Below are 24,360 nucleotides of genomic sequence, written 5' to 3' on the forward strand. Positions count from 1 at the left end.
CATGTTGAAGATGGAATCATCTTTGGGTATTATGTCTTTCTCACAATAGGCTACATCTGGATTCTGGGGGCCCATAGGGGCTCAAATGATCATGAAAGAGGTAATATAGCTCTCAATTGACATTTAATGGGCCAGTGTTAGTACTGGACTGCTGATCACGTTTGCGTTGGTTTGTTACTCTAATCAAGCAATTAATAGTAATAAAAAAAGAACAATTCAATGGAAAAGCCTGTTTGCATTAGCCAATGGATTTTTCTGTAAATAGACCTACTTGCTGGCCATGGAAACGGTTGCATCTTGTATGACATACCCAATTTACAAAACATTCTGGTGGCTGGACAACATTATTTTGCATGTGACCTTCAGAAATGCAAATACAGGTATGTCAATAAACTCATAAAAATCTCAAAACAGCGAGATTTTGATTCTAGTCTATTTAAATTGTGTGCCTGCAATAGATTGTGTGGTATTTTTATTATGTAGAAAAGGGTGTTTCATTTTTCACATGGGGTTGTAGTGGCTCCAAATAATAGTTCAGTCTGGCGGTTGCGAATTTAGGACCTTGCGGTGGCTCTGCTATAACAGCCCCCCTATGGCCGCACCTCACCCCTTGCGGCCACCCTCGTGCTGCACGGCTCATTGTTCTGAAGCAGAGAGCTAGACAAGGGATGGAGAAAACACCGGGTGGGACCTGAGCATCCGACAAACCAGGCGCTCATTTATGCACGGCACCCAGACCATTTGTCGATAGATTTTGTTTTTCCTTCTGGAAAAATAGACTAGTTGATCTTTGGAAGTTGTTTCTTTTCACAGACAAAATTGGGAACTGGAGATAAATTCCTCGAAAAATCTATGGAATTATTAGTCTTAGTTTCTCGTTTCTTTTGTCATTTTTGAGCTGCCTGGTCGCCAATCTTTTGTCAACCATTAATTCGCCTATTTACCGTGAGTGACAGTGGAAGATGGTTTCCCGGTTATATGCTCAGAAGTACCCCCTGGTGTTGCTCTGCACGCTGGCTGCCCTGTCATGGACTTGGGGCCCGGTAACAGCGGGTAGGAGTTGCTCGGAGACACGACATGTGTACGCAGAGAAGGGCTACAGTACGAACACTGCCCCGCTGACTCAAATCTCCGGTAAGACGGGCTATTCAAGGTAAACTGGTGGTTATTGATTTAAAATAATCATCAAACGTAGGCTATAGGTTATTTTACACAAATGAAGGGTTTGAGAGACTGCTTGGACAATATGCCATGTGATAGAAACGGCTGAATAAAGCGAAATTGAGAATTAACAGGTTTGTCTGTCAGGAAGGCTTATTTATGGGATGAGTAAATTGCTAACACCGGTGTGTAACAAAGAGCCTCGCCCCTAATTAGTATGGCTGTTTTTGACTGATCTGGGAATGACTGAAAGAAAATAATCATTATCAACGTTTTTCTTTGTTTGAAGACTGCTTTTATTATAATTAGTGTTTTGTGCTTGTGACACTTGAGAACTGCTGTTAGTTGTTGCATTGTCATGTAAACATTGTCATGGGGTGTGTGTGAGAGCTCAAGTGAGAGAACAGACAGACAAAGATAGTGAGCTATGGATATTTTAAAGCGGCAATCCGCAGTAGAAACAATAACAAAAGGTTCCCAACCCCCGCCCCTGTTTCCGTAAAAATCTGAGGGAAGGAGCTGGAGAAATGTAATCACTCCCAAATTCATAGACAGAACTATGGATGCAAGGACTGACCAATGATATCTAAATTATAGTTTTAACCATGTTTTGAGGCTGTATAGTCTTTGTTTACATTTTATTTGTTTACAAAAGTTGTAATTTTTTTATATAAAATTACACACACACAAAAGTATGTGGACACCCCTTCTAATTAGTGGATTCAGCTATTTCAGCCACACACATTGCTGACAGGTGTATAAAAATGAGCACACAGCCATGCAATCTCCATAAACGGACATTGGCAGTAGAATGGCCTTACTGAAGAGCTCAGTGACGATCAAAGTGGATATAATTCCAACCAGTAAGTTTGTCACATTTCTGCCCTGCTAGAGCTGCCCCGGTCAACTGTAAGTGCTGTTATTGTGAAGTAGAAACGTCTAGGAGCAACAACGGCTCAGTAGTGAAGTAGTAGGCCACACAAGCTCACAGAACAGGACCGCAGAGTGCTGGATCGCGTAAAAATCGTGAGTCCTTGGTTGCAACACTCTCACCACCGAGTTCCAAACTGCCTCTGCAAGCAACGTCAGCACAATAACTGTTTGCCAGGAGATTCATGAAATGGGTTTCCATGGCCTAGCATCCTAAGCCTAAGATCACCATGCGCAATACCAAGCGTCACCTGGATTGGTGTAAAGCTCGCCGCCATTGGACTCTGGAGCAGTGGAAACACGTTCTCTGGAGTGATGAGTCACGCTTCACCATCTGGCAGTATGACTGACAAATTCGGGATGCCAGGAGAAAATTACCTGACCGAATGCGTAGTGCCAACTGTAAAGTTTGGTGGATGATGAATAATGGTCTGGGGCTGTTTTTCATGGTTCGGGAAAGGCCGCTTAGTTCTAGTGAAGAGAAATCTTAACGCTACAGCATACAATGACATTCTAGACGATTCTGTGCTTCCATCTTTGTGGCAACAGTTTGGGTAAGGCCCTTTGCTGTTTCAGCATGACAATGCCCCCGTGCACAAAGCGAGGTCCATACAGAAATGGTTTGTCGAGATCAGTGTGGAAGAACTTGACAGGCCTGCACAGAGCCCTGACCTCAACCCCATCAAATGCCTTTGGGATGAATTGAAACGCCGACTGCCAGCCGGGCCTAATCGCCCAACATCAGTGCCCGACCTCACTAATGCCCTTGTGGCTGAATGGAAGCAAGTCCCTGCAGCAATGTTCCAACATCTAGTGGAAAGCCTTCCCAGAAGAGTGGGCTGTTATAGCAGCAAAGGGGGACCAACTCCATATTAATGCCCATGATTTTGGAATTAGATGTTAGACCAGCCGGTGTCCACATACTTTTGTTCATGTAGTGTATTTTTGGTTCTGATGGGGTATGACAGTTGAACAAAGCTCATGAGGCATTTCTATGTTATATTCTTCAAGAATCAATGGGTATATATAATTAATTTATAAGTTCAAAAATGTATGTAGCAATTGCTGATTGCCTATTTTTTAAAGTGTCATTTGGGTTGCAAATGTTGATTTTGTTGTACTGCTTTGCACGTATGAGGGTTTGTTTGACTGTAGGCTATATGTGATTGCTGAATGTGGGAACTGCAATATTGATTGTGTGTCTGGTTATCTCTGTCTGGGTCTTGGCTCTTCTTGTCCCGTGGGCCAGGGGAGCAGATGGCCGAGAGAAGGAGGGATGATGAGAGGGAGAGTAGAATTGGAGGAATGAGAGAGGGCTGGTAATGAGCGACAGAGAAGAAATCAAAGCTAGAGCCAAAAATAAAAGGTTGGAGTTTGGATCCTCCCTCCAAGTTTTTCGGAGGAAAAAGAATCAGGTGTCAGTATCATGAAGTAATATTATGTTTGCCTCAATAAGATGTTTTTTCCACCCACGTTGAGACATTGGAGATCGCCAACTTGTTACTGGTAGTTAATGTTTGCATATCATTACCGCCGGTCATGTTAAGTCCAACCTGGGTATTTTTTAACAAAGACATGGGATACGTCCCAAATGGCTCCCTATTCCATATCTAGTGCACTACTTTAAACTATTTCCCTATGTGTCCTGGTCGAAAGTAGTGCACTATATAGGGAATAGTGTGCCATTTGGGATGCTGACCTGGATTGTGTTTTAATAATTCATGTTTATAAATGCCCATTTTCAATTACTACCTTATGTTTAATAAGGCTCTATTAATGACAGATGGATTAAGAAGAAGGATATCTGCCTGATCAGAAGAACCACTGCCACATTGGTATTGGTGGGTGTTCTAAACTGATAAGACGTTCAATGAATGAACACAGTAGGCCTACTTTGTGAGCTATTATATTGAAAGCATTTGAAAAATAATGGTAGCATGACATAATGAAGGGTAATTGACATTTTCCAATAAAGGTAGAATGATCAGTTGTTGATAATGCGTTATTTCTCATATGATACATTGTAGGGCTGGGGGATACTTGTTAGTATCGTGGCAAGGAAACAAAACACAAAGTGGACTTAACTTCTTTAGGAAAACAGCCCTAATGTTGGAAACAAAAACAAACATGTTGTCATCCACATTTATTTACTTTCCAAGATATAGCACACTATTTTACATGGAGCAGGTTTTTAAAGGACCAAAGAGTTTGGTCTTCTTCGTTTAAAGAAAAAAAAATCCATGTAAAAAAATATTGCTACACTGTTATCATCAAAGCCCTAATACATTGCTCATTTATATGCAGTGGTGGTAAGTAATTTTGTGAAGAAACCTGTTTCTGAGGATGGTCTAGCAGATAACGTGGTCGCATCAAGCACATATGCATCACCGTCAGTGTGGGTGCGAATCAGCCCTTCTTTCTACGTCTCCCCCTCTTTTCATACTATCTCTAAAGGAGGTAAAAATACTGGTTTATTTGAGGTAGCCTAAATGTCTCCCCTAAACCATAACCATAAGTTGACTTCAGTGCTGATGATGTCAAAGCAAGAGCTGCTGTATCCTTTGGTCTTCACCATTAGTGCATCTACCCACACCTCTTGTCTCTGATTGGCTCGTATCTGATCCCGTCTTGTTTTACCGTTGGTTCTGGTGAACACCTCAATATGCCCACACAAGCCTCTAGTCCCAGTCTCTGATTGGCTCATATCTGATCCCGTCTTGTTTTACCGTTGGTTCAGATGAACACCTCAATATGCCCACACACCTCTTGTCCAAGTCTGTGATTGGCTCGCATCTGACCCTGTCTGTTTTTCTATTGGTCCAGGCGAGCATCTGCGTCTGTGTCCCCAGGACTACACCTGTTGCTCCAGTCAGATGGAGGAAACGCTGGCCCACCAGAGTGAGACGGACTTCCTGTCGGCCATCGACGACACCAGCCAGTTCCTTCACACCACTTTCACACAGAGGCACCGCAAGTTTGACGGTGAGCTGGAATGCAAATCCAATCATAATAAGGATGCATAAGGGAACACTGTAAATAATGTGATGTAAAATGACAACAACATTGAGGAGTGGTATGTAAAATGTTCTCTATTGAGAGGGCTATTTATTGCTAGACTAATATCCTATAGTGGGGATAAGCTAGTCATAGCTATCTTATTCTTATTCTAACTGCCAGTGCAACCACTGAATCACAACAACTTGTGCTTTTGACCGTCTCATTCCTTCCTCTCTTCTCTCAAGAGTTCTTCAGGGAGCTCATAGACTTGTCTGAAAAGTCCATGAATCAGATGTTTACTAAGACCTACGGGCGCCTCTTCACCCAGAACGCCAATGTCTTCCAGGAGCTGTTTGTGGAGCTCCGTCGATACTACTCAGGTTAGTGGGGACAGCCTTCTCTCTCTCTCCTCTCTTGTTGGACTTTGCATTTGTGTACTTGTGTCACTATGGTACATTTCCCTCACCATCTCATCAGTTCGACAATGCTACATCTTTGCCTTGTTTGACAAGACGACAACAAAATGTCTGAACAAGTAGAAACAGACTGACCTAACCTAGGGACATTTTCATGAGGCACCAAACTGACTGAAACAGGGAATGAGTACTTGGACTTATCCAACAAGAAATGCAAATTTATTTTGCTAAATGCTTTCCCTCTTTTGTCTACAGGGGGCAGTGTGAGCCTGACGGAGGTGCTGTCAGAGTTCTGGTCCAGACTGGTAGAGCGGGTCTTCTCTCTGGTCAACCCCCAGTACCAGTTCAGTGACGAGTACCTGGAGTGTGTCAACAAACATGCAGAGCAGCTGCAGCCCTTTGGGGACCTGCCCCGGAAACTAGGCTTACAGGTCAGGCAGACTTGGTTGGTATATCAACTGAAAACTAACATCATTCATATTGAATCATATTAAAGGCATAGTTTACCAATATGTCATTTTGGAATTTGGGTTAACAAAACCAAAGCATAGACTGGTATTACCTTGACCATAGACTGCTTACAGGGTAAGAAAACCAATATGTTATTTTGTAATTTGATTGAATTATCCCTCTAAGTTGGTCTGATTTGTAATGTTTGTCACCATAATTAACAAAAGAAGCCGGTGTGATAAGTAATTCAAATCACCACTGAAACTCAACGATAACGTTACAGTAACACATAGGCGATCGTATTAGAGAGAACTATTTGAAAACAATTAACTGAGTGCATTGATATACAGTAGAGTAGATTTGTGTCAGAAGTTATTAGCTGATCTCTCTTTCATGCAGGTGTCCAGGGCATTCATTGCAGCCAGAGCACTGGTTCAAGGCTTGGCCACAGGCCGTGACATTGTCAACAAGGCAGCAAAGGTACACTGTGTGTATGTGGCCGTGCACTTATATTAAGAAGAATAATCTGTCTTCTGTTGGTCTGCTTTTAGTGGTTCCGTTGATCTCCCTAACATCCTACACCTTCTGCTCTTCGTCTCCTCCTCCAGTTGAGTGCTGGTGCAGGGTGTGTGCGTGCCCTGATGCGTCAGTGGTACTGCCCATTGTGTCGAGGCATGCCCTCCCTGCGCCCCTGCCATGCCCTCTGCCTCAACGTGATGAAGGGCTGCCTGGCCAATACAGCCGATCTGGACACTGAGTGGAACAATTTCATTGGTGATTGGAGGCAGGCATTAGGGAGGGTTTGGGTGGCTTTTGTTGGGCTGATTCGGTAGAGTGGGATGTTAAACATGATGCATGTAGAAATGTACTGTATAGAACCTACTCACATTTCTATTCTACAGAATAAATGAGTCATGTCTATTCTATACATTGCATTTCTATCTAAAGTTTTGAAAATGGCACCCATCATAAAAACAAAATGTATATCTTATTATATCTCTTCCCTTTCCTACCTTCATCCTTCTGTTTTCACACTTTTATTCAATGTTCCATCTTTCATCTCTCTCACTCTACTCTGTCAGATGCTCTGTATCAAGTATCTGAGAAGCTGGAGGGGCCCTTTAACATGGAGCTGGCTGCAGACTCCATCTCTGTTAAAGTGTCCGAGGCCATCATGCACATGCAGGAGAACAGCATCGCCACCTCCACTAAGGCAGGGATGGAGGGAGGAGGAGGGGATGAAGGGATATTAAAAGAATGTGCTATACATCCACAGTGCAATAGAATATAGATCATAGAATGTACATAGAATATAGATAATAGAATGGCTGATACGATGCACATCGGCTGTCATCCTAGGTTGAAACAAGACTTAATGTTTAACAGTTGTATTACTGCCCATGGAATACCATTTTGGGTCCAAAACCCCTTTTGTTTTGCTTGATCAAATTGTGTAAGCACCTGTAAAAACTGCATAGTGCAATTTCACTAGTTATCATATTATTCTTCATATATTGTTCTTAATTTAAGTATCCACTGTCTACCATTATTAACGCATGTGATAATGTTGGGATGCTATTTTTTCTTAAATCCATGTTTCACCCTTATTGTTGCAGAGATGCATCGATATTGATGTATAGCTTTATCTCTGTGGTTTGGCTCTAGGTGTTCCAGGGCTGTGGGAGTCCCAGACTGGCCCCGGGCCGTTCTCGGCGCTCCCCCAAGGAGTCAGGGGGCAACAGGAGACCCTTCCGTACGTTCAGCCCTGAGGAGAAGCCCACCACTGCTACAGGCACCAACCTGGACCGACTGGTAGGAGATGAGGGAAGATCAGGAGAGGAGGAAAAAGGAGAGTGAGGTGTGAGAGGAAAGAGAAGGGGGGAGGAAAGAGGAGAGGGGGGGGAGAGGAAAATATGAGTTCTTACCTGCAATTAATATTCAAGACAATTATTTTTGTAGTTTATGCCCATGTTAGCTCTCTCTGTCCATATGTTCAACAACAGCCATACCAACAGCCATTTATATACAGTACATTCTAGTTTGTTTGATGACGAGGACGTGGCTAAAATGAGCTTCCCACCTCCATATGTTCAACAGCTATATAAGGGTTTACTTTACAGCCTGCATCAACCAGTTTCCGTCCGCCTGCCTCCAGGTGTCAGAGCTGAAGGAGCGACTGCGGCCCATGCGGGGCTTCTGGGTGTCCCTCCCACACACCATCTGCAACGACAAGAACGTGGCCGCCGACGTCACCAACGAGGACCGCTGCTGGAATGGACAGACCAGGGGGAGGTGGGTGTGAGGGTGGAATGGACAGACCAGGGGGAGGTGGGTGTGAGGGTGGAATGGACAGACCAGGGGGAGGTGGGTGTGAGGGTGGAATGGACAGACCAGGGGGAGGAGGGTGTGAGGGTGGAATGGACAGACTAGGGGAGGTGGGTGTGAGGGTGGAATGGACAGACCAGGGGGAGGTGGGTGTGAGGGTGGAATGGACAGACCAGGGGAGGTGGGTGTGAGGGTGGAATGGACAGACCAGGGGGAGGTGGGTGTGAGGGTGGAATGGACAGACCAGGGGAGGTGGGTGTGAGGGTGGAATGGACAGACCCGGGGGAGGTGGGGGTGGAATGGACAGACCCGGGGGAGGTGGGGGTGGAATGGACAGACCAGGGGGAGGTGGGTTTGAGGGTGGAATGGACAGACCAGGGGGAGGTGGGTTTGGGGGTGGAATGGACAGACCAGGGGAGGTGGGGGTGGAATGGACAGACCAGGGGGAGGTGGGTTTGAGGGTGGAATGGACAGACCAGGGGAGGTGGGTGTGAGGGTGGAATGGACAGACCAGGGGGAGGTGGGTGTTTGATAAGCGACAGATGTAAAGGTCGAGGAGGATGTAAGTCCAAGGGAGAGAGAAGATGGGGATTTGTATATGCGAGCGGGTAACTAAGAATGTATCATACTGATATTTAGTGTTTTTGTTATCATATTGATATTAGTTTCAGTACTGTTGCTATGTCATTTTGATGTGTGTGTGTGTGTGTGTGTGTGTGTGTGTGTGTGTGTGTGTGTATCAGGTACCTCCCTGACGTGACAGGCGATGGGCTGATGAGTCAGATCAATAACCCAGAGGTAGAGGTGGACATGGCCAGGCCAGACGTGAGGACCAGACAGCTCATCATGGAGCTCAGAGTAGCCACCAACAGACTGAAACATGCACAGGCTGGACAGGACACTGACTTCATGGACAGTAAGTCCCCCACCACCCACCCAACAGAAATATTATGACTGGTTCGTCATCCCCTTTCTAATCCTATTTCTACTGTCCCCCCAACATTTGCACTCTTTAACTGCCCTTTGTCTGCCTGTCTGATATCATGTCTCTCCCTGAAGGTGAGGTCGAAGAGGGCAGTGGATCAGGCGGCGGAGGGGAGAGGTACAGTGATGATTGGCCTGGCTACAGGCCCTACTCCCCTCCCTACAGTAAGCCCCCACTTAACCCCCAGACACCCATCAAGCCCCCTCGGGTCAGAGACCGAACCGGATCAAAGTGGAACAGGAGCAAGGGACAGTCCATCTCAGCTGTCAGCCGGCCAGCCTTCTTCTCACTGGCGGTTTTGTTTTGGTTATCAGTTATGGTCACTGTCGCCCCCTTTTGGAGATAACCAGTTACTACAGCCTGAAGCTCAGGGTTGTGTTCATTATGGCAGCTAATGAAAAAACTTTTTGAAACACAAAATGAAAATAAGCATTTCTTAATGGATAAATCCAGGCAATCACACCTTGTTTCAGGCAGTTTCTTCTGTTTGATGCCTATTGAATACGACCCAGCTAAGGTTGGGTTGAGGAGGGATGTAGTGTGCCTATTTAATCATCAGCACAATGACAGTAAATACGTTTGCTTATTCTAGATGAGAAAGAGAGGAGTTGAATCTAAAATGTGCATGAATCCAGCACAAAATAATCTCCTTGTGGAAAATGTATTCAAACACAAGGGAAATTACATTTCCTATGATTGGCTATCCCAATGGTTCCCAAACTGTGGGGTGCAAGTTGCAGATCAACTAACCCAGGGCTGCCCAACCCTCTTCCTGGAGATCTATTGTCCTGTAGGTTTCCAGTCCAACCCTAATTTTGAGTATCTGATTAAGCAAGTTAAGGTCTTGTTGAGCAGCTAATTAGTAGAATCAGGTGTGTTAAATTAGGGTTGGACTGAAAACCCACAGGAGGGTAGATCTCAAGGAAGAGGTTTGAGCAGCCCTGAACTAACCCATGTCAGCTAATGATTTTTTAGCCCATTGAATTTGTCGTAATGTTTGAGTCCCTCAGGTATTACATGAACAAAATGTGTAGAATTGCAGGTAATTAGCTTTAAAACTGCAACATTTTCTCTCCAACCTGTGGAACAATGTGTAGAATAACAGGAAATTAGCTTTAAAATAGCAAAAATGTTCTTTGCCAACTAGAGGGGTGTGAACTGTTTGTGTCATGGACAGTGCTTGTGCCCATAGAAATAGACACAAGCACTATCCACTCAGCAATAAAATTACAAATAAATGTTAAAGCCTCCACATACTTTAGTCAGATGAGGAAGGTATAACTTGTAGTGAAAGAAAAGATAAACGGTAAGGTCAGGGTCTTATTAGGAATGTGCTTCGAGCATGCCACCATTTTGTGGAGCCTGCTCTGAAGTGATTTCTAATTTATTCAGTTTATTTGTATTTTTGTATTTATTGATATAAGTGTTGTTTTATGTTGATGCAGGAATTGATTGGAAGTGTTAGGGGCAGTATTTCCCCAAATCCTGGTCCTGGAGGTCCCCTATGTCTGCTGGTTTCTATGGAATGTGCATCTCAGATGACAACCTCCTTGTAAACATTGGCATGTTGTGAAGTTAATGTCCATTTCATTGTTCATCAATTGCCACTTCATTGTGGAATCGGTTGCTTATCACAAGCTTAGGTCTCCTTCAAAACAGACAAACTGATGTGTAAATAACACTAAAAGCAAGTCAATGTTTTTTTATTTTTTATGGGAGCAGTGCATTAAGGAGAGGATTATGTTGCACTGTCTGTCAGAAAGCTTACAATAACATGTCCTTGAAACAATTGAAAAAGTAGAATAGCATTTTTACTGAATAATTTCTCCTCACCACACCGCTGGACAAGCATTTCATGCGTCTTTGTTTGAAGGTGGGATATTAACCAGGGATATTTGAGAACCACTGGACTAGCCTTCGTCCAAATTTTCCCTTGAGGTCTTCTGTGGAGAGATCTGAGACTCATGATCGGTTGGAGCAGCGTGTGTGTGTGGTTTTGTATTGTTTGAGTAAGGCTTAGGTAAAAAAAAAAAAAAGGAATGGGGTGTGGACAGATGTTACAAAATGGTGCTCTTAGTCTTTAAACTTTTGTATGAACTTTTCTAAAAATCAACAAAATCCCAATGGCCGCTTGGTTGAATGAGCTCTGAGTGTTAAAGAAATGTGTGACTGATGAAAGTGTATAATAGAGGTGTGGTGAGTGTCTTAACCCTAAAGAAAAGCCACTTTAAATGTACCTCAGACAATTCTTTCCTAAATGTGTCATTTACTAACACAACAGCGAGGGTTGAGAGAAAGTGAATGTTTCACTGGGAACGTCAATAAAACTGATTTGACACAAGACTGGTTAAAGATGAGAAAGAGTAGCCAACGACAAAGCATAGAGCAAACACTTACAGCAAGTATTAAATCATAACGTAATAGAAAAAGCTCTACAAAGTAGAGACAGATCGACTTGATTCAAGAGACGAGAGGTTGAAAAGGAAATGAAAGTGTGTAAGAAGAGAAGTGTAATAGAAAAATAAAGATGGTTAATAGAATAACAATGTAAAGGGAACATTCAAGCACACTTTTCTTTTTTTTTCTTGTTTTAATGACAAATTGCAGGATCCCTTGTTTGATGGGATTGTATGTTTCCTAAGGTTCTTAACCTTGTATGTTAGGATAGTAAATCTGTGTGGGAGTGGTTATGTACGCCAGGTCTAAATATGGATTTTGACTGTTTATTAATGAAGCATCATTATTAAAATAAACAATGATAGATGCTTTTGACTATCAAAGTGCACAATTCAAATTAATGAGTGGTCACTGGATGGCGATTTGTTTTTATTCAAAAAACATTTGGTTTCTAGTCTGTTAATGGAACCACTATGACCTCATATCAACACTCCCATATAAGATACCACATTCCATTACTGTAAAAGGATAGTCAGTACAACTTTAAGATGTAACAATTTTGGGAAATAGATTACTCCGTTTCATTAAACTGTCAAGAAAATGTTGTGCCTGTAAAATTCATTTTTACTGTTTTCAGAATTCAAGTCTCTTCTGGTAACTATTATTGCTACCAGTGGATCTAATGTTCAAGCTCACATTTGTATTAATATCCACATGGCAGTCAGACAGATTCACAGGTACAGTATGACATCAATACAACCATTAAAACACAAGTTAAAAAAGGGAAAACCATGAAATTATGTATATTTGGGGGGTGGAGGGGTGCTCTTCAAAAGAGTTGCTAAGCTTGTAAACATTGGTGTGCATACTGTTGTGGAAAAATATTGAGTCAAATATTTGCACAGATACCGGAACTTGTAGATTCAGTTAGACTTTATTACAGAGTAACAGAGCCGAGCAATTCCATGGAACAGCTGAGTTCTCTTATCACAGAGCCCTGCCTTTATAGTATTCCATCTTTGCATAACGTATATAAATCCCCTCACTCTATATGAAATAGCTTCCCTTGACCTTTCTCCAACATTATCTTTCCATCTCAAGCTCGAGACCCTGGGTCTCGACCCCGCCCTGTGCAACTGGGTACTGCACTTCCTGACGGGCCGCCCCCAGGTGGTGAGGGTAGGCAACAACATTTCCACCCCGCTGATCCTCAACACGGGCCCCACAAGGGTGCGTTCTGAGCCCTCTCCTGTACTCCCTGTTCACCCACAACTGCGTGGCCACGCACGCCTCCAACTCAATCATCAAGTTTGCGGACGACACAACAGTGGTAGGCTTGATTACCAACAACGACGAGACGGCCTACAGGGAGGAGGTGAGGGCCCTCGGAGTGTGGTGTCAGGAAAATAACCTCACACTCAACATCAACAAAACCAAGGATATGATTGTGGACTTCAGGAAACAGCAGAGGGAACACCCCCCTTTCCACATTGATGGAACAGTAGTGGAGAGGGTAGTAAGTTTTAAGTTCCTCGGCGTACACATCACAGACAAACTGAATTGGTCCACCCACACAGACAGCATCGTGAAGAAGGCGCAGCAGCGCCTCTTCAACCTCAGGAGGCTGAAGAAATTCGGCTTGTCACCAAAAGCACTCACAAACTTCTACAGATGCACAATCGAGAGCATCCTGTCGGGCTGTATCACCGCCTGGTACGGCAACTGCTCCGCCCACAACCTTAAGGCTCTCCAGAGGGTAGTGAGGTCTGCACAACGCATCACCGGGGGCAAACTACCTGCCCTCCAGGACACCTACACCACCCGATGTCACAGGAAGGCCATAAAGATCAAGGACAACAACCACCCGAGCCACTGCCTGTTCACCCCGCTATCATCCAGAAGGCGAGGTCAGTACAGGTGCATCAAAGCTGGGACCGAGAGACTGAAAAACAGCTTCTATCTCAAGGCCATCAGACTGTTAAACAGCCACCACTCACATTGAGTGGCTGCTGCCAACACACTGACTCAACTCCAGCCACTGGGAATTGATGGGAAATTATGTAAAATATATCACTAGCCACTTTAAACAATGCTACCTAATATAATGTTTACATACCCTACATTATTCATCTCATATGTATATGTATATACTGTACTCTATATCATCTACTGCATCTTTATGTAATACATGTATCACTAGCCACTTTAACTATGCCACTTTGTTTCCATACTCATCTCATATGTATATACTGCACTCAATACCATCTACTGTATCTTGCCTATGCCGCTCTGTAGCATCACTCATTCATATATCTTTATGTACCTATTCTTTATCCCCTTACACTTGTGTCTATAAGGTAGTAGTTTTGGAATTGTTAGCTAGATTACTTGTTGGTTATTACTGCATTGTCGGAACTAGAAGCACAAGCATTTCGCTACACTCGCATTAACATCTGCTAACCATGTGTATGTGACAAATAAAATTTGATTTGATTTGATACCTGCTTGTTAACGCCCACATCTGACAGCTGTATAGGTTATAATGGTAGCAGGCCCTGGTCATATATGTTCCGTTCCTTATATAGCCATTCTTTCTCAGCTCTTCAAAGTGGACAGCCTAGATGCTGCTAATAATGGAAATGTAATCATAGTCATGAGTTTAGCCCCCACAGTACACAATCTTAAAATGAGCTTTTCACCATTTTGTTCAATCAATTGTATTGAAGTGTATAAAAGTTCCTGTGCCTATGCAGTTGGAACCAAAGAGGAGTCTCTAATGGGGTGACTTTTCCTCTGTGTTCTTATCTTTATTTAACTAGGCAAGTCAGTTAAGAACAAATTCTTATTTTCAATGACGACATAGGAACAGTGGGTTGCCTGTTCAGAACAACAGATTTGTACCTTGTCAGCTCAGGGATTTGAACTTCCCACCTTCCAGTTACTAGTCCAACACTCTAACCACCAGGCTACCCTGCCACCCCATAAATAGCATAAATAAAGGCATATGTCATCGTATGACAATGTGGTACATCTTAGTCACAGGGTACTTGATGCATCTGCACTACAACAGGATAAAATAGACAACTTTATTTGTAGCTGGGGTAAACACAAACCAAAAGATCAGACATTTCAATATTCAGCTTCCACCAGAGGCTGGTGGGAGGAGCTATAGCAGGATGGGCTCATTGTAATGGAATAATGGCATGGACTCAATTGAACGGAGTCAAACGTGTTTTCCATGTTTGAAGCGTTTGTGCTCCATTAATACATTCAAGGAGTCAGTCCTATAGCTCCTCCCACCAACCTCCTCTGGCTTCCACAGTATGTATTCCACATTGTGTTACCATCCACAGCAGAAAGCCGAATAGAGCCAGCAGGAGCAGTCCTACCATTACTGAGAGGAATATGACCCTGTCAGCCTCACCTGCAAACACACCATCAAGCCATCAAACTGAAGTTACTTTACAGTATTTAGTTGAGACAGCAAACGCCATCAAACTGAAGGAATACAGGAAAAATCACATCCATTACTTGGCGGAGCTAAAGTTCCTAGATGTGCGTTGTACCAATGATGATGTGCAGAGGGTCCCTGGTTCAAGCCTGGGTAGGGGTGAGGAGAGGGATGGAAGCAACACTGTTACACCAGTAAGACTTCTCCTTCCGCAGACACTGGGTTAGTGTGAACACATGGCCACTTGCATAGGGTCCTGATTCCCACAGAGACTTTCTCTGCTCAAGTCAAAGCCCAGAACACTTCTTCGATGGGGTTTAATGACGGTTGGCATCCAATGTTAATGGTGCATTACCACTACCAGCTGGTTGGGGTATTCAATAAGAAACTTCAAAAACATTCCAGGAAAGGGGGAAAATGACATCATAAAACATCAACTTAATTTTTTATTTTTTTAATAACTGGTAATCACGAAGACCCAAAAATGTTCAGCAGCATACACAATGATTCCAATTTTCTTCGACTTCTCTGACTGTGCGGTACAGTTTATGGCCATTGCAATAAATAATAGGAAGTCCACCTTTTTAACATGTAGCATTTTACTATCCCTCCGTTGATAAGAAACTTTCACTGGCCGTGGTGGCTCTACTACCATTGCTTCTTCGCCGCCACTCGATCCTTCCAATTTTCTCACCACCTCTGGATAGGAGACACGCTAAACACTCTTCACCCTTGCCACCTCATTGTCTTTCACCAGGGCACTCAAGCGCATGTTCACCTCCACATTTGCAGCATTTCCCTTCGTCTGGCATACAATATTCTTCCCTTCTGCACACACTTGACACAAAGGCTTAACAGGGTATCTCATGAATCATAACTTTATATGAGAAGGAGAGACTCTAAATCAAAGAACAGTAGCATGGATGACGTGAACTTCTTTTCTCCGTCCACCATACAAGTCAATCGACTTGCACAAACCACTCCATCGATGTCTTCAATTACAGTTGAAGTTGGAAGTTTACTTGCACTTAGGTTGGAGTCATTAAAACGGTCATTAAACCACGCCACAATATTCTTATTAAATAACTATAGTTTTGGCAAGTCAGTTAGGTCATCTACTTTGTGCATGACACAAGTAATGTTTACAGACAGATTATTTAACTTAACTGTATCACAATTCCAGTGGGTCAGAAGTTTACATACACTAAGTTGACTGTGCCTTTAAACAGCTTATAAAATTCCAGAAAAGTATGTAATGGCTTTAGAAGCTTCTGATAGGCTAATTGACATAATTTGAGTCAATTGGAGGTGTACCTGTGGATGTATTTCAAGGCCTACCTTCAAACTCAGTGCCTCTTTGCTTGACATCATGGGAAAATCAAAAGAAATCAGCCAAGACCTCAGAAAAAAATTGTACACCTCCACAAGTCTGGTTCATCCTTGGGAGCAATTTCCAAGTGCCCGAAAGTACCACGATCATCTGTACAAACAATAGTACGCAAGTATAAATACCATGGGACCACGCTGCCGTCATTCCGCTCAGGAAGGAGACACGTTCTGTCTCCTAAAGATGAACGTACTTTGGTGTGAAAAGTGCAAATCAATCCCAGAACAACAGCAAAGGTACTTGTGAAGATGTTGGAGAAAACATGTAGAAAAGTATCTATATCCACAGTAAAACGAGTCCTACATCGACATAACCTAAAAGGCCACTCAGCAAGGAAGAAGCCACTGCTCCAAAACCACCATAAAAAAAGCCAGACTACGGTTTGCAACTGCACATGGGGACAACTATTGTACTTTTTGGAGAAATGTCCTCTGGTCTGATGAAATAATAATAGAACTGTTTGGCCATAATGACCATTGTTATGTTTGGAGGAAAAAGGGGGAGGCTTGCAAGCCGAAGTACACCATCCCAACCGTGAAGCACAGGGGTGGCAGCATCATGTTGTGGGGGTGCTTTGCTGCAGGAGGGACTGGTGCATTTCACAAAATAGATGGCATCATGAGAATAGAAAATTCTGTGGATATATTGAAGCAACATCTCAAGACATCAGTCAGGAAGTTAAATCTTGGTCGCAAATGGGTCTTCCAAATGGACAATGACCCCAAGCATATTTCCAAAGTTGTGACAAAATGGCTTAAGGACAACAAAGTCAAGGTATTGGAGTGGCCATCACAAAGCCCTGACCTCAATCCTATAGAAGATTTGTGGGCAGAACTGAAAAAGCGTGTGCGAGCAAGGAGGCCTACAAACCTGACTCAGTTACACCAGCTCTGTCAGGAGGAATGGGCCAAAATTCACCCAACTTATTGTGGGAAGCTTGTGGAAGTCTACACGAAACATTTGAGCCAAGTTAAACCATTTAAAGGCAATCCTACCAAATACTAATTACCTTCTGGGAATGTGATGAAAGAAATAAAAGCTGAAATAAATCATTCTTTCTACTATTATTATTTCACATTCTTAAAATAAAGTGGTGATCCTAACTGACCTAAAACAGGGATTTTTTTACTAGGATTAAATGTCAGGAATTGTGAAAAACTGAGTTTAAATGTATTTGGCGAAGGTGTATGTAAACTTCCGACTTCAACTGGACCTACCCTCATCACCTGGGGGCGGCCCATCAGGAAGTCCAGGATCCAGTTGGAGGGAGGTGTTTAGCCCCAGGATCCTTAGCTTAGCGATGAGCTTTGAGGGTACTATGGTGTTGAATGCTGAGCTGTAGTCAATGAATAGCATTCTCACATAAATGTTCCTTTTGTCCAGGTGGAAAAGGGCAGTGTGGAGTGCAAAAGAGATTGCATCATCTGTGGATCTGTTTGGGCGGTATGCAAATTGGAGTGGGTCTAGGGTTTCTGGGATAATGGTGTTGATGTGAGCCAAACACACCAAGAATGGTCCAAACACACCAAGACAGTCATGAAGAGTCTATTCCCCCTCAGGAAACTAATGTTCTGGATAACATGGAAACACCCTAACCAGTTCTAACCAGTTGTGTCTGGAAGTACCTAGCAAGCTAGCCAACTTTAGCTAGTTAGCTTGGGTGCGCTCCTATCAACCCTACTCCTCAGCCAGAGAGTCAGTGAGCGCTCTGAACTCTCAGAGAGCGATCCGCTCTGAATTTAAGAAAGGACAATCTGACAACACTCTGAATTTACGAATGCACAGAGCGCACTCTGAGTGCACTCTCGCACTCCTGATTGAATTTACGAACACACCTCCAGTCATATTATTTTTCCTTAGTTGCGAAAGGACTGGTCGTCCTTTCTACATAAAATGCTTGCTATAGAGTCTGGATAACATTATTGTAACTTGATAGCTATAGCTAGCCAACTTCAGCTAATTTAGTCATGTCAAACTTGAACCTGGAATGACTGCAGAAATACACATGAAAATTAAGCAACCGCTTTATGTGGGAGCGCCACACACAAAGCCCACTGAAATCTATATGTAAACAATGGGATTTCCTCTGGTTGAATATACTGTTTGGCTCAAACATTTTAACAATATTTTATGGTATGCATGTGACTTTCTAACTTTATGAAACCAAATTGTGAGACATCTTGTTAGCAATTCTCTATACAGTATTTCAAGCTGTTCTTTGGTTAATAATAAAACATTTAAAAAGTATTAGGAGATTTGGTGAAAAATCTATATCAAACAAACTTAAACCTAATCTGAAATTTTATTTCAGTTCGTGGTAGAAAACAAGAGAGTTCAAAGGTTATGGTTACACTTCTGTTCTTTTATTTGGAAATTAGCTTCATTTGTTTACTGTCTAGTTAAGCATTACTGTAATATGGGACTATGGCCTATAAATGAAGCAAGCCTTGACATAAATATCCAACAATCATGTATGCCCCCTTCAAAGACTAAAATTGACTGAAATTTAATCAAACCCTGAGACGTATTTTGGTCATTCTTTCAGATAATTAATTGTTTCCAGATCAATGGACACTAATCAATTTATACAACTAGGAAGATTGGTCCAAAATCCCCAGTAATGTGTTGTCATCATAGTGAAAAACAAAACAGGATACAGTAATTCAGGTGTCAAATTAGGCATATTATTATTTATTTCAGAGAACCAGTTCATAGCAATCTACTAAATTAGACAATAAGTATATCGTCGCCATAGTGCACTGGCCATTCTCGTTCACAAGCAATGACAACTTTCCTGGTGGACGAAGAACCCTCATATTCACATCGGGGATGAGTGTGTTGACATAGCGTTTTCTTTTTACACTTGTGCTTACATATGACTACAGGGAAGCGATTATTGCTTTCAAACAGACTGTTGCCCATAGGTGTGCCACCCCCAGTACAAATGGCCCTGACCTGATTTGAATTGGCTTTAATGAATGTGTTTTTTACTTTGCAATTTGCGCTATCAGGCTCAGTCAACTCCAAGTAGCCCATCACACCCTGACACTTCTGTATTGTCATATCCCCCTTGACGTGCTGTCGGAGGAAGTGTGTATAACGACGGCTGATGTCGGCCGGTTGACTGTGTACCATCACTGTGGCACACATCAACACCAGGAACAGGAAAGCCCTCTGGAACCCCATGGCATCAACTAAATGGAGAAACAGGAGGGGTAAGTTAGACTATTACAAGTTTATTACTATTACTATTAATTACTGTACCAGTGTAGACCATAAGCCAGGGGTCCCCAATTACATTCAGCCATGGTCCGATTTTTCAGATGGTCAGGGGGCTGGAAAATAAATAATTTGTTCCCTGCAAATTGACAGCAATAATCCCAAACAGATATAGTACAGTATTTTGATAAGAACAGAATAATTTCAGACCTTGATTACATTGTCATACGATGACATATAGGCAGGGTAGCCTAGTGGTTAGATTGTTGGACTAGTAACTGGAAGGTTGCAAGTTCCAACCCCTGAGTGGACAAGGTACACATCTGTCGTTCTGCCCCTGAACAGGCAGTTAACCCACTGTTCCTAGGCTGTCATTGAAAATAAGAATTTGTTCTTAACTGACTTGCCTAGTTAAATAAAGGTAAAACCTTTTTATTTATTTTTAATGCGTGGGAATAATTATGAACAGGTGTCATATATTTAAATTACTTTTAGATGATTTCCTGGTGATTTTACAGTATTTTATGTCAAACAAGGAAAAATAAATTGTCAACGCTTGTCAAATATTTGATGAAGTGAGATAGAGTAAGTAGAGTCATCATACTCCAAAGCCATTTTGTATAAATTATGCAAATATAAATTCTATTATATAATTGGAATAATGTTTCTTTTTTTAAATGGCTAGATTTTACTTGAGAGAGAAAGCACTTACCTCTGGCAACTGGGTTCAATGGCCTTCAGTGTGACTGATAAGGTGTTTTTTGTCCTCAGATATCTACAGATACAATACAGCGTTAACCAGAGACAACACTCTTCAGATTCAGAGTTATTATTTTATGTTCTAGTACTGTAATGCTGAGGTAATTACATCTTACCTGTTTGAGTGTGTCCACTGTGAAGTGAGTAACTCTAACCTGAATCACGACTTATATATATATATACACTTTCATGAACTTTGATTTGGGAGCCCCTGCACCCGTGTTGCAACATTGTAGGGGAGAAAGGGGTTTAAATTAGCTAACTATTAACTGAACTTTTTCCCAAATAGCTTGAGAGCTTTGTATACCTTGTTATGTTTCTGTTGTATTGTTTGGTTGCTTTTTGTCTGTCTGCCTGCTAAGGGTTGGTTGTCATATGTTTCCTTGTCCTGTTGTATTCTGTGCTGCTCTGCATGTGCTCATTGTCTGTCTGTATTGTCATTTTAATTCATGTTAATAATCTGCCCAATAATCTGAATTCTGTCGCTGTACATTTCAAAAGTGCTGAACAAATAGTTACATTGACTACGTTCGTCCTAGTTCGCTCATTAATGTCTTAAGCGAAATTAAGGATTGCTTCTTACCCGCTTGTCTTGCCCTTATGTCGTAGTTTGTCAGTACAGAGGCTTGCGAAAGTATTCACCCCCTTGGCATTTTTCCTATTTTGTTACCTTACAACCTGGAATTAAAATGTATTTTTGGGGGGTTTGTATCATTTGATTTACACAACATGCCTACAACTTTGAAGATGCTAAATATTTTTTTTTTGTGAAACAAACAAGAGATAACACAAAAAACAGAAAACTTGAGCGTCCATAACTATTCACCCCCCCAAAGTCAATACTTTGTAGAGCCACCTATGCAGCAATTACAGCTGCAAGTCTCTTGGGGTATGTCTCTATAAGCTTGGCACATCTAGCCACTGGGATTTTTGGAGATTCTTCAAGGCAGAACTGCTCCAGCTCCTTCAAGTTGGATGGGTTCCGCTTGTGTACAGCAATCTTTAAGTCATACCACAGATTCTTAATTGGATTGAGGTCTGGGCTTTGACTAGGCCATTCCAAGGCATTTAAATGTTTCCCCTTAAACCACTCGAGTGTTGCTTTAGCAGTATGCTTAGGGTCATTGTCCTGCTGGGAAGTGAACCTCCGTCCCAGGCTCAAATCTCTGGAAGATTGAAACAGGTTTCCCTCAAGAATTTCCCTGCATTTAGCACCATCATTCCTTCAATTCTGACCAGTTTCCCAGTCCCTGCCGATGAAAAACATCCCCACAGCAAGATGCTGCCACACCCAAGAGATTCTCGGTGTGATGAGAGGTGTTGGGTTTACGCCAGACATAGCGTTTTCCTTGATGGCCAAAAAGCTCAATTTTAGTCTCATCTGACCAGAGTACCTTCTTCCATATGTTTGGGGAGTCCACATGCCTTTTGGCGAATGCCATATCAGCTTTGTTTTTTTAAAGGCAGTAAATGAGGCTGAATGAACTGTTTTGCTGCCAGACAAGGCTCCGCTGATAGCCAGGTGTAGCAGTGGTATAGTGCAATTAATGTATTGTTTAGTGTAGTCTTGTGTAGTGACTTTACTGGCTTGCATCCCTGTATTTGGCCTTTAAATGAACCTGAAATCAATGTTTTATTCAGATTAATTTATTGTTTATATATTTGATAGCAATGGGATGCAATTCCATCATCCCAGTCACATACATTGGGTTATGTAACTATTTGCATAACATTAATATAACTTGGCCTAGGACTGCTAAGGTTGGCATCACACATGATGTGAGATATATCTTGATTGATTCGGCCAGTTACTTTGCATTACTTTATTAAATGTAGCTTTAAAAGGACTGTACACATTAATCAACATTACTGTAAACATGTTAGTTTTAGCCAGCCAGCTAATTCTCAATTGTAGTTATCCTATGGTTCCGACTTGGTGTACAAGGAGAACACTGTAAGAATGGCCAATGTTCTGAATTCTGTCGCTGTACATTTCAAAAGTGCTGAACAAATAGTTATGTTGACTACGTCCGTCCTAGCTCGCTCATTAATGTCTTAATCGAAATTACAGATTGCCAATTATCCGCTTGTCATCCCCTTATGCCATAGTTTGTACATCTCAATTGTCAGTAGAAACCACACTTGTTTAAGCAAGTCATCCATATCAGCTATGTTTTTTTAAAGGCAGTAAATGAAGCATAATGAACTGTTTCGCTGCCAGACAAGGCTCCGCTGATAGCCAGGTGTAGCAGTGGGTGTTGGGACTGCTGTTGGGACTCTGATGTTGGCACAGCTTTATGTAGGCCCTAACAGTTTGTTATAGTGGAATTTATGTATTGTTTAGTGTTGTGTTGTGGCTTTGCTTGCTCACCCAGGACAACGGAATGGATCCCAGGCGGCGACCAAAAAACGACTTCGTAAAAGGGGGAAACGAAGCGGTCTTCTGGTCAGACTCTGGAGACGGGCACATCGTGCACCACTCCCTAGCATACTTCTCGCCAATGTCCAGTCTCTTGACAACAAGGTTGATGAAATTCGAGCAAGGGTAGCATTCCAGAGGGACATCAGAGACTGTAACGTTCTTTGCTTCACGGAAAGATGGCTCACTGGAGAGACGCTATCGGAGTCGGTGCAGCCAGCTGGTTTCTCCACGCATCGCGCCGACAGAAACAAACATATTTCTGGTAAGAAGAGGGGCGGGGGCGTATGCTTCATGGTTAACGAGATGTGGTGTGGTCACAACAACATACAGGAACTCAAGTCCTTCTGTTCACCTGATTTAGAGTTCCTCACAATCAAATGTCGACCGCATTATCTACCAAGGGAATTGTCTTCGATTATAATCACAGCTGTATATATTCGCCCCCAAGCAGACACATCGATGGCTCTGAACAAACTTTATTTGACTCTTTGCAAACTGGAATCCATATATCCTGAGGCTGCATTCATTGTAGCTGGGGATTTTAACAAGGCTAATCTTAAAACAAGACTCCCTAAATTGTATCAGCATATCGATTGCGCAACCAGGGCTGGAAAAACCTTGGATCATTGCTATTCTAACTTCCGCGACGCATATAAGGCCCTGCCACGCTCTCCTTTCGAAAAAGCTGACCACGACTCCATTTTGTTGATCCCTGCCTATAGACAAAAAGTAAAACAAGAAGCTCCCGCACTGAGGTCAGTTCAACGCTGGTCCGACCAATCTGATTCCACACTCCAAGACTGCTTCCATCACGTGGACTGGGATATGTTTCGTAATGCATCAAACAACAACATTGACAAATACGCTGATTCGGTGAGTGAGTTCATTAGAACGTGCGTTGAATATGTCGTTCCCATAGCAACGATTAAAACATTCCCAAACTAGAAACCGTGGATTGATGGCAGCATTCGCGTGAAACTGAAAGCACGAACCACTGCTTTTAATCAGGGCAAGGTGACCAGGAAACATGACCGAATACAAACAGTGTAGCTATTCCCTCCGCAAGGCAATCAAACAAGCTAAGCGTCAGTATAGAGACAAAGTAGAATCTCAATTCAACGGCTCAGACACAAGAGGAATGTGGCAGGGTCTACAGTCAATCACGGATTACAAAAAGAAAACCAGCACCGTCACGGACCAGGATGTCTTGCTCCCAGGCAGACTAAATAACTTTTTTTGCCCGCGTTGAGGACAATACAGTGCCACTGACACGGCCCGCAACCAAAACATGCGGACTCTCCTTCACTGCAGCTGACGTGAGGAAAACAATTAAATGTGTTAACCCTCGCAAGGCTGCAGGCCCAGACGGCATCCCCAGCCGCGCCCTCAGAGCATGCGCAGACCAGCTGGTTGGTGTGTTTACGGACATATTCAATCAATCCCTATCCCAGTCTGTTGTTC

General features: G+C 42.7%; 2 protein-coding genes across 2 annotated transcripts; one reads left to right on the plus strand and one right to left on the minus strand.

Moving 5' to 3' along the window:
• The first annotated feature begins 603 nt into the window (after positions 1 to 603).
• On the plus strand, positions 604 to 12,309 carry gpc2 (glypican 2). Its single transcript, XM_029662475.2, has 11 exons — positions 604 to 1,134; positions 4,915 to 5,073; positions 5,334 to 5,468; positions 5,760 to 5,935; positions 6,354 to 6,434; positions 6,563 to 6,728; positions 7,037 to 7,167; positions 7,620 to 7,766; positions 8,110 to 8,246; positions 9,023 to 9,195; positions 9,339 to 12,309. The coding sequence occupies exons 1-11, from the start codon at positions 963 to 965 to the stop codon at positions 9,608 to 9,610; spliced, it is 1,749 nt and encodes a 582-aa protein (XP_029518335.1). The 5' UTR covers positions 604 to 962; the 3' UTR covers positions 9,611 to 12,309.
• A 6,852-nt stretch (positions 12,310 to 19,161) lies between these two features.
• Positions 19,162 to 20,637, minus strand: LOC115130904 (ribonuclease-like 3). The gene is made up of 3 exons (XM_029662477.2): positions 20,594 to 20,637; positions 20,431 to 20,493; positions 19,162 to 19,693 (listed from the first exon to the last, which is right to left on the minus strand). The coding sequence occupies exon 3, from the start codon at positions 19,683 to 19,685 to the stop codon at positions 19,227 to 19,229; it is 459 nt and encodes a 152-aa protein (XP_029518337.1). The 5' UTR covers positions 19,686 to 19,693; positions 20,431 to 20,493; positions 20,594 to 20,637; the 3' UTR covers positions 19,162 to 19,226.
• Between the last annotated feature and the right edge of the window lie 3,723 nt (positions 20,638 to 24,360).

Source organism: Oncorhynchus nerka, linkage group LG6, assembly GCF_034236695.1.
Source record: "Oncorhynchus nerka isolate Pitt River linkage group LG6, Oner_Uvic_2.0, whole genome shotgun sequence".
In the NCBI taxonomy this organism is placed as follows: Eukaryota; Metazoa; Chordata; class Actinopteri; order Salmoniformes; family Salmonidae; genus Oncorhynchus; species Oncorhynchus nerka.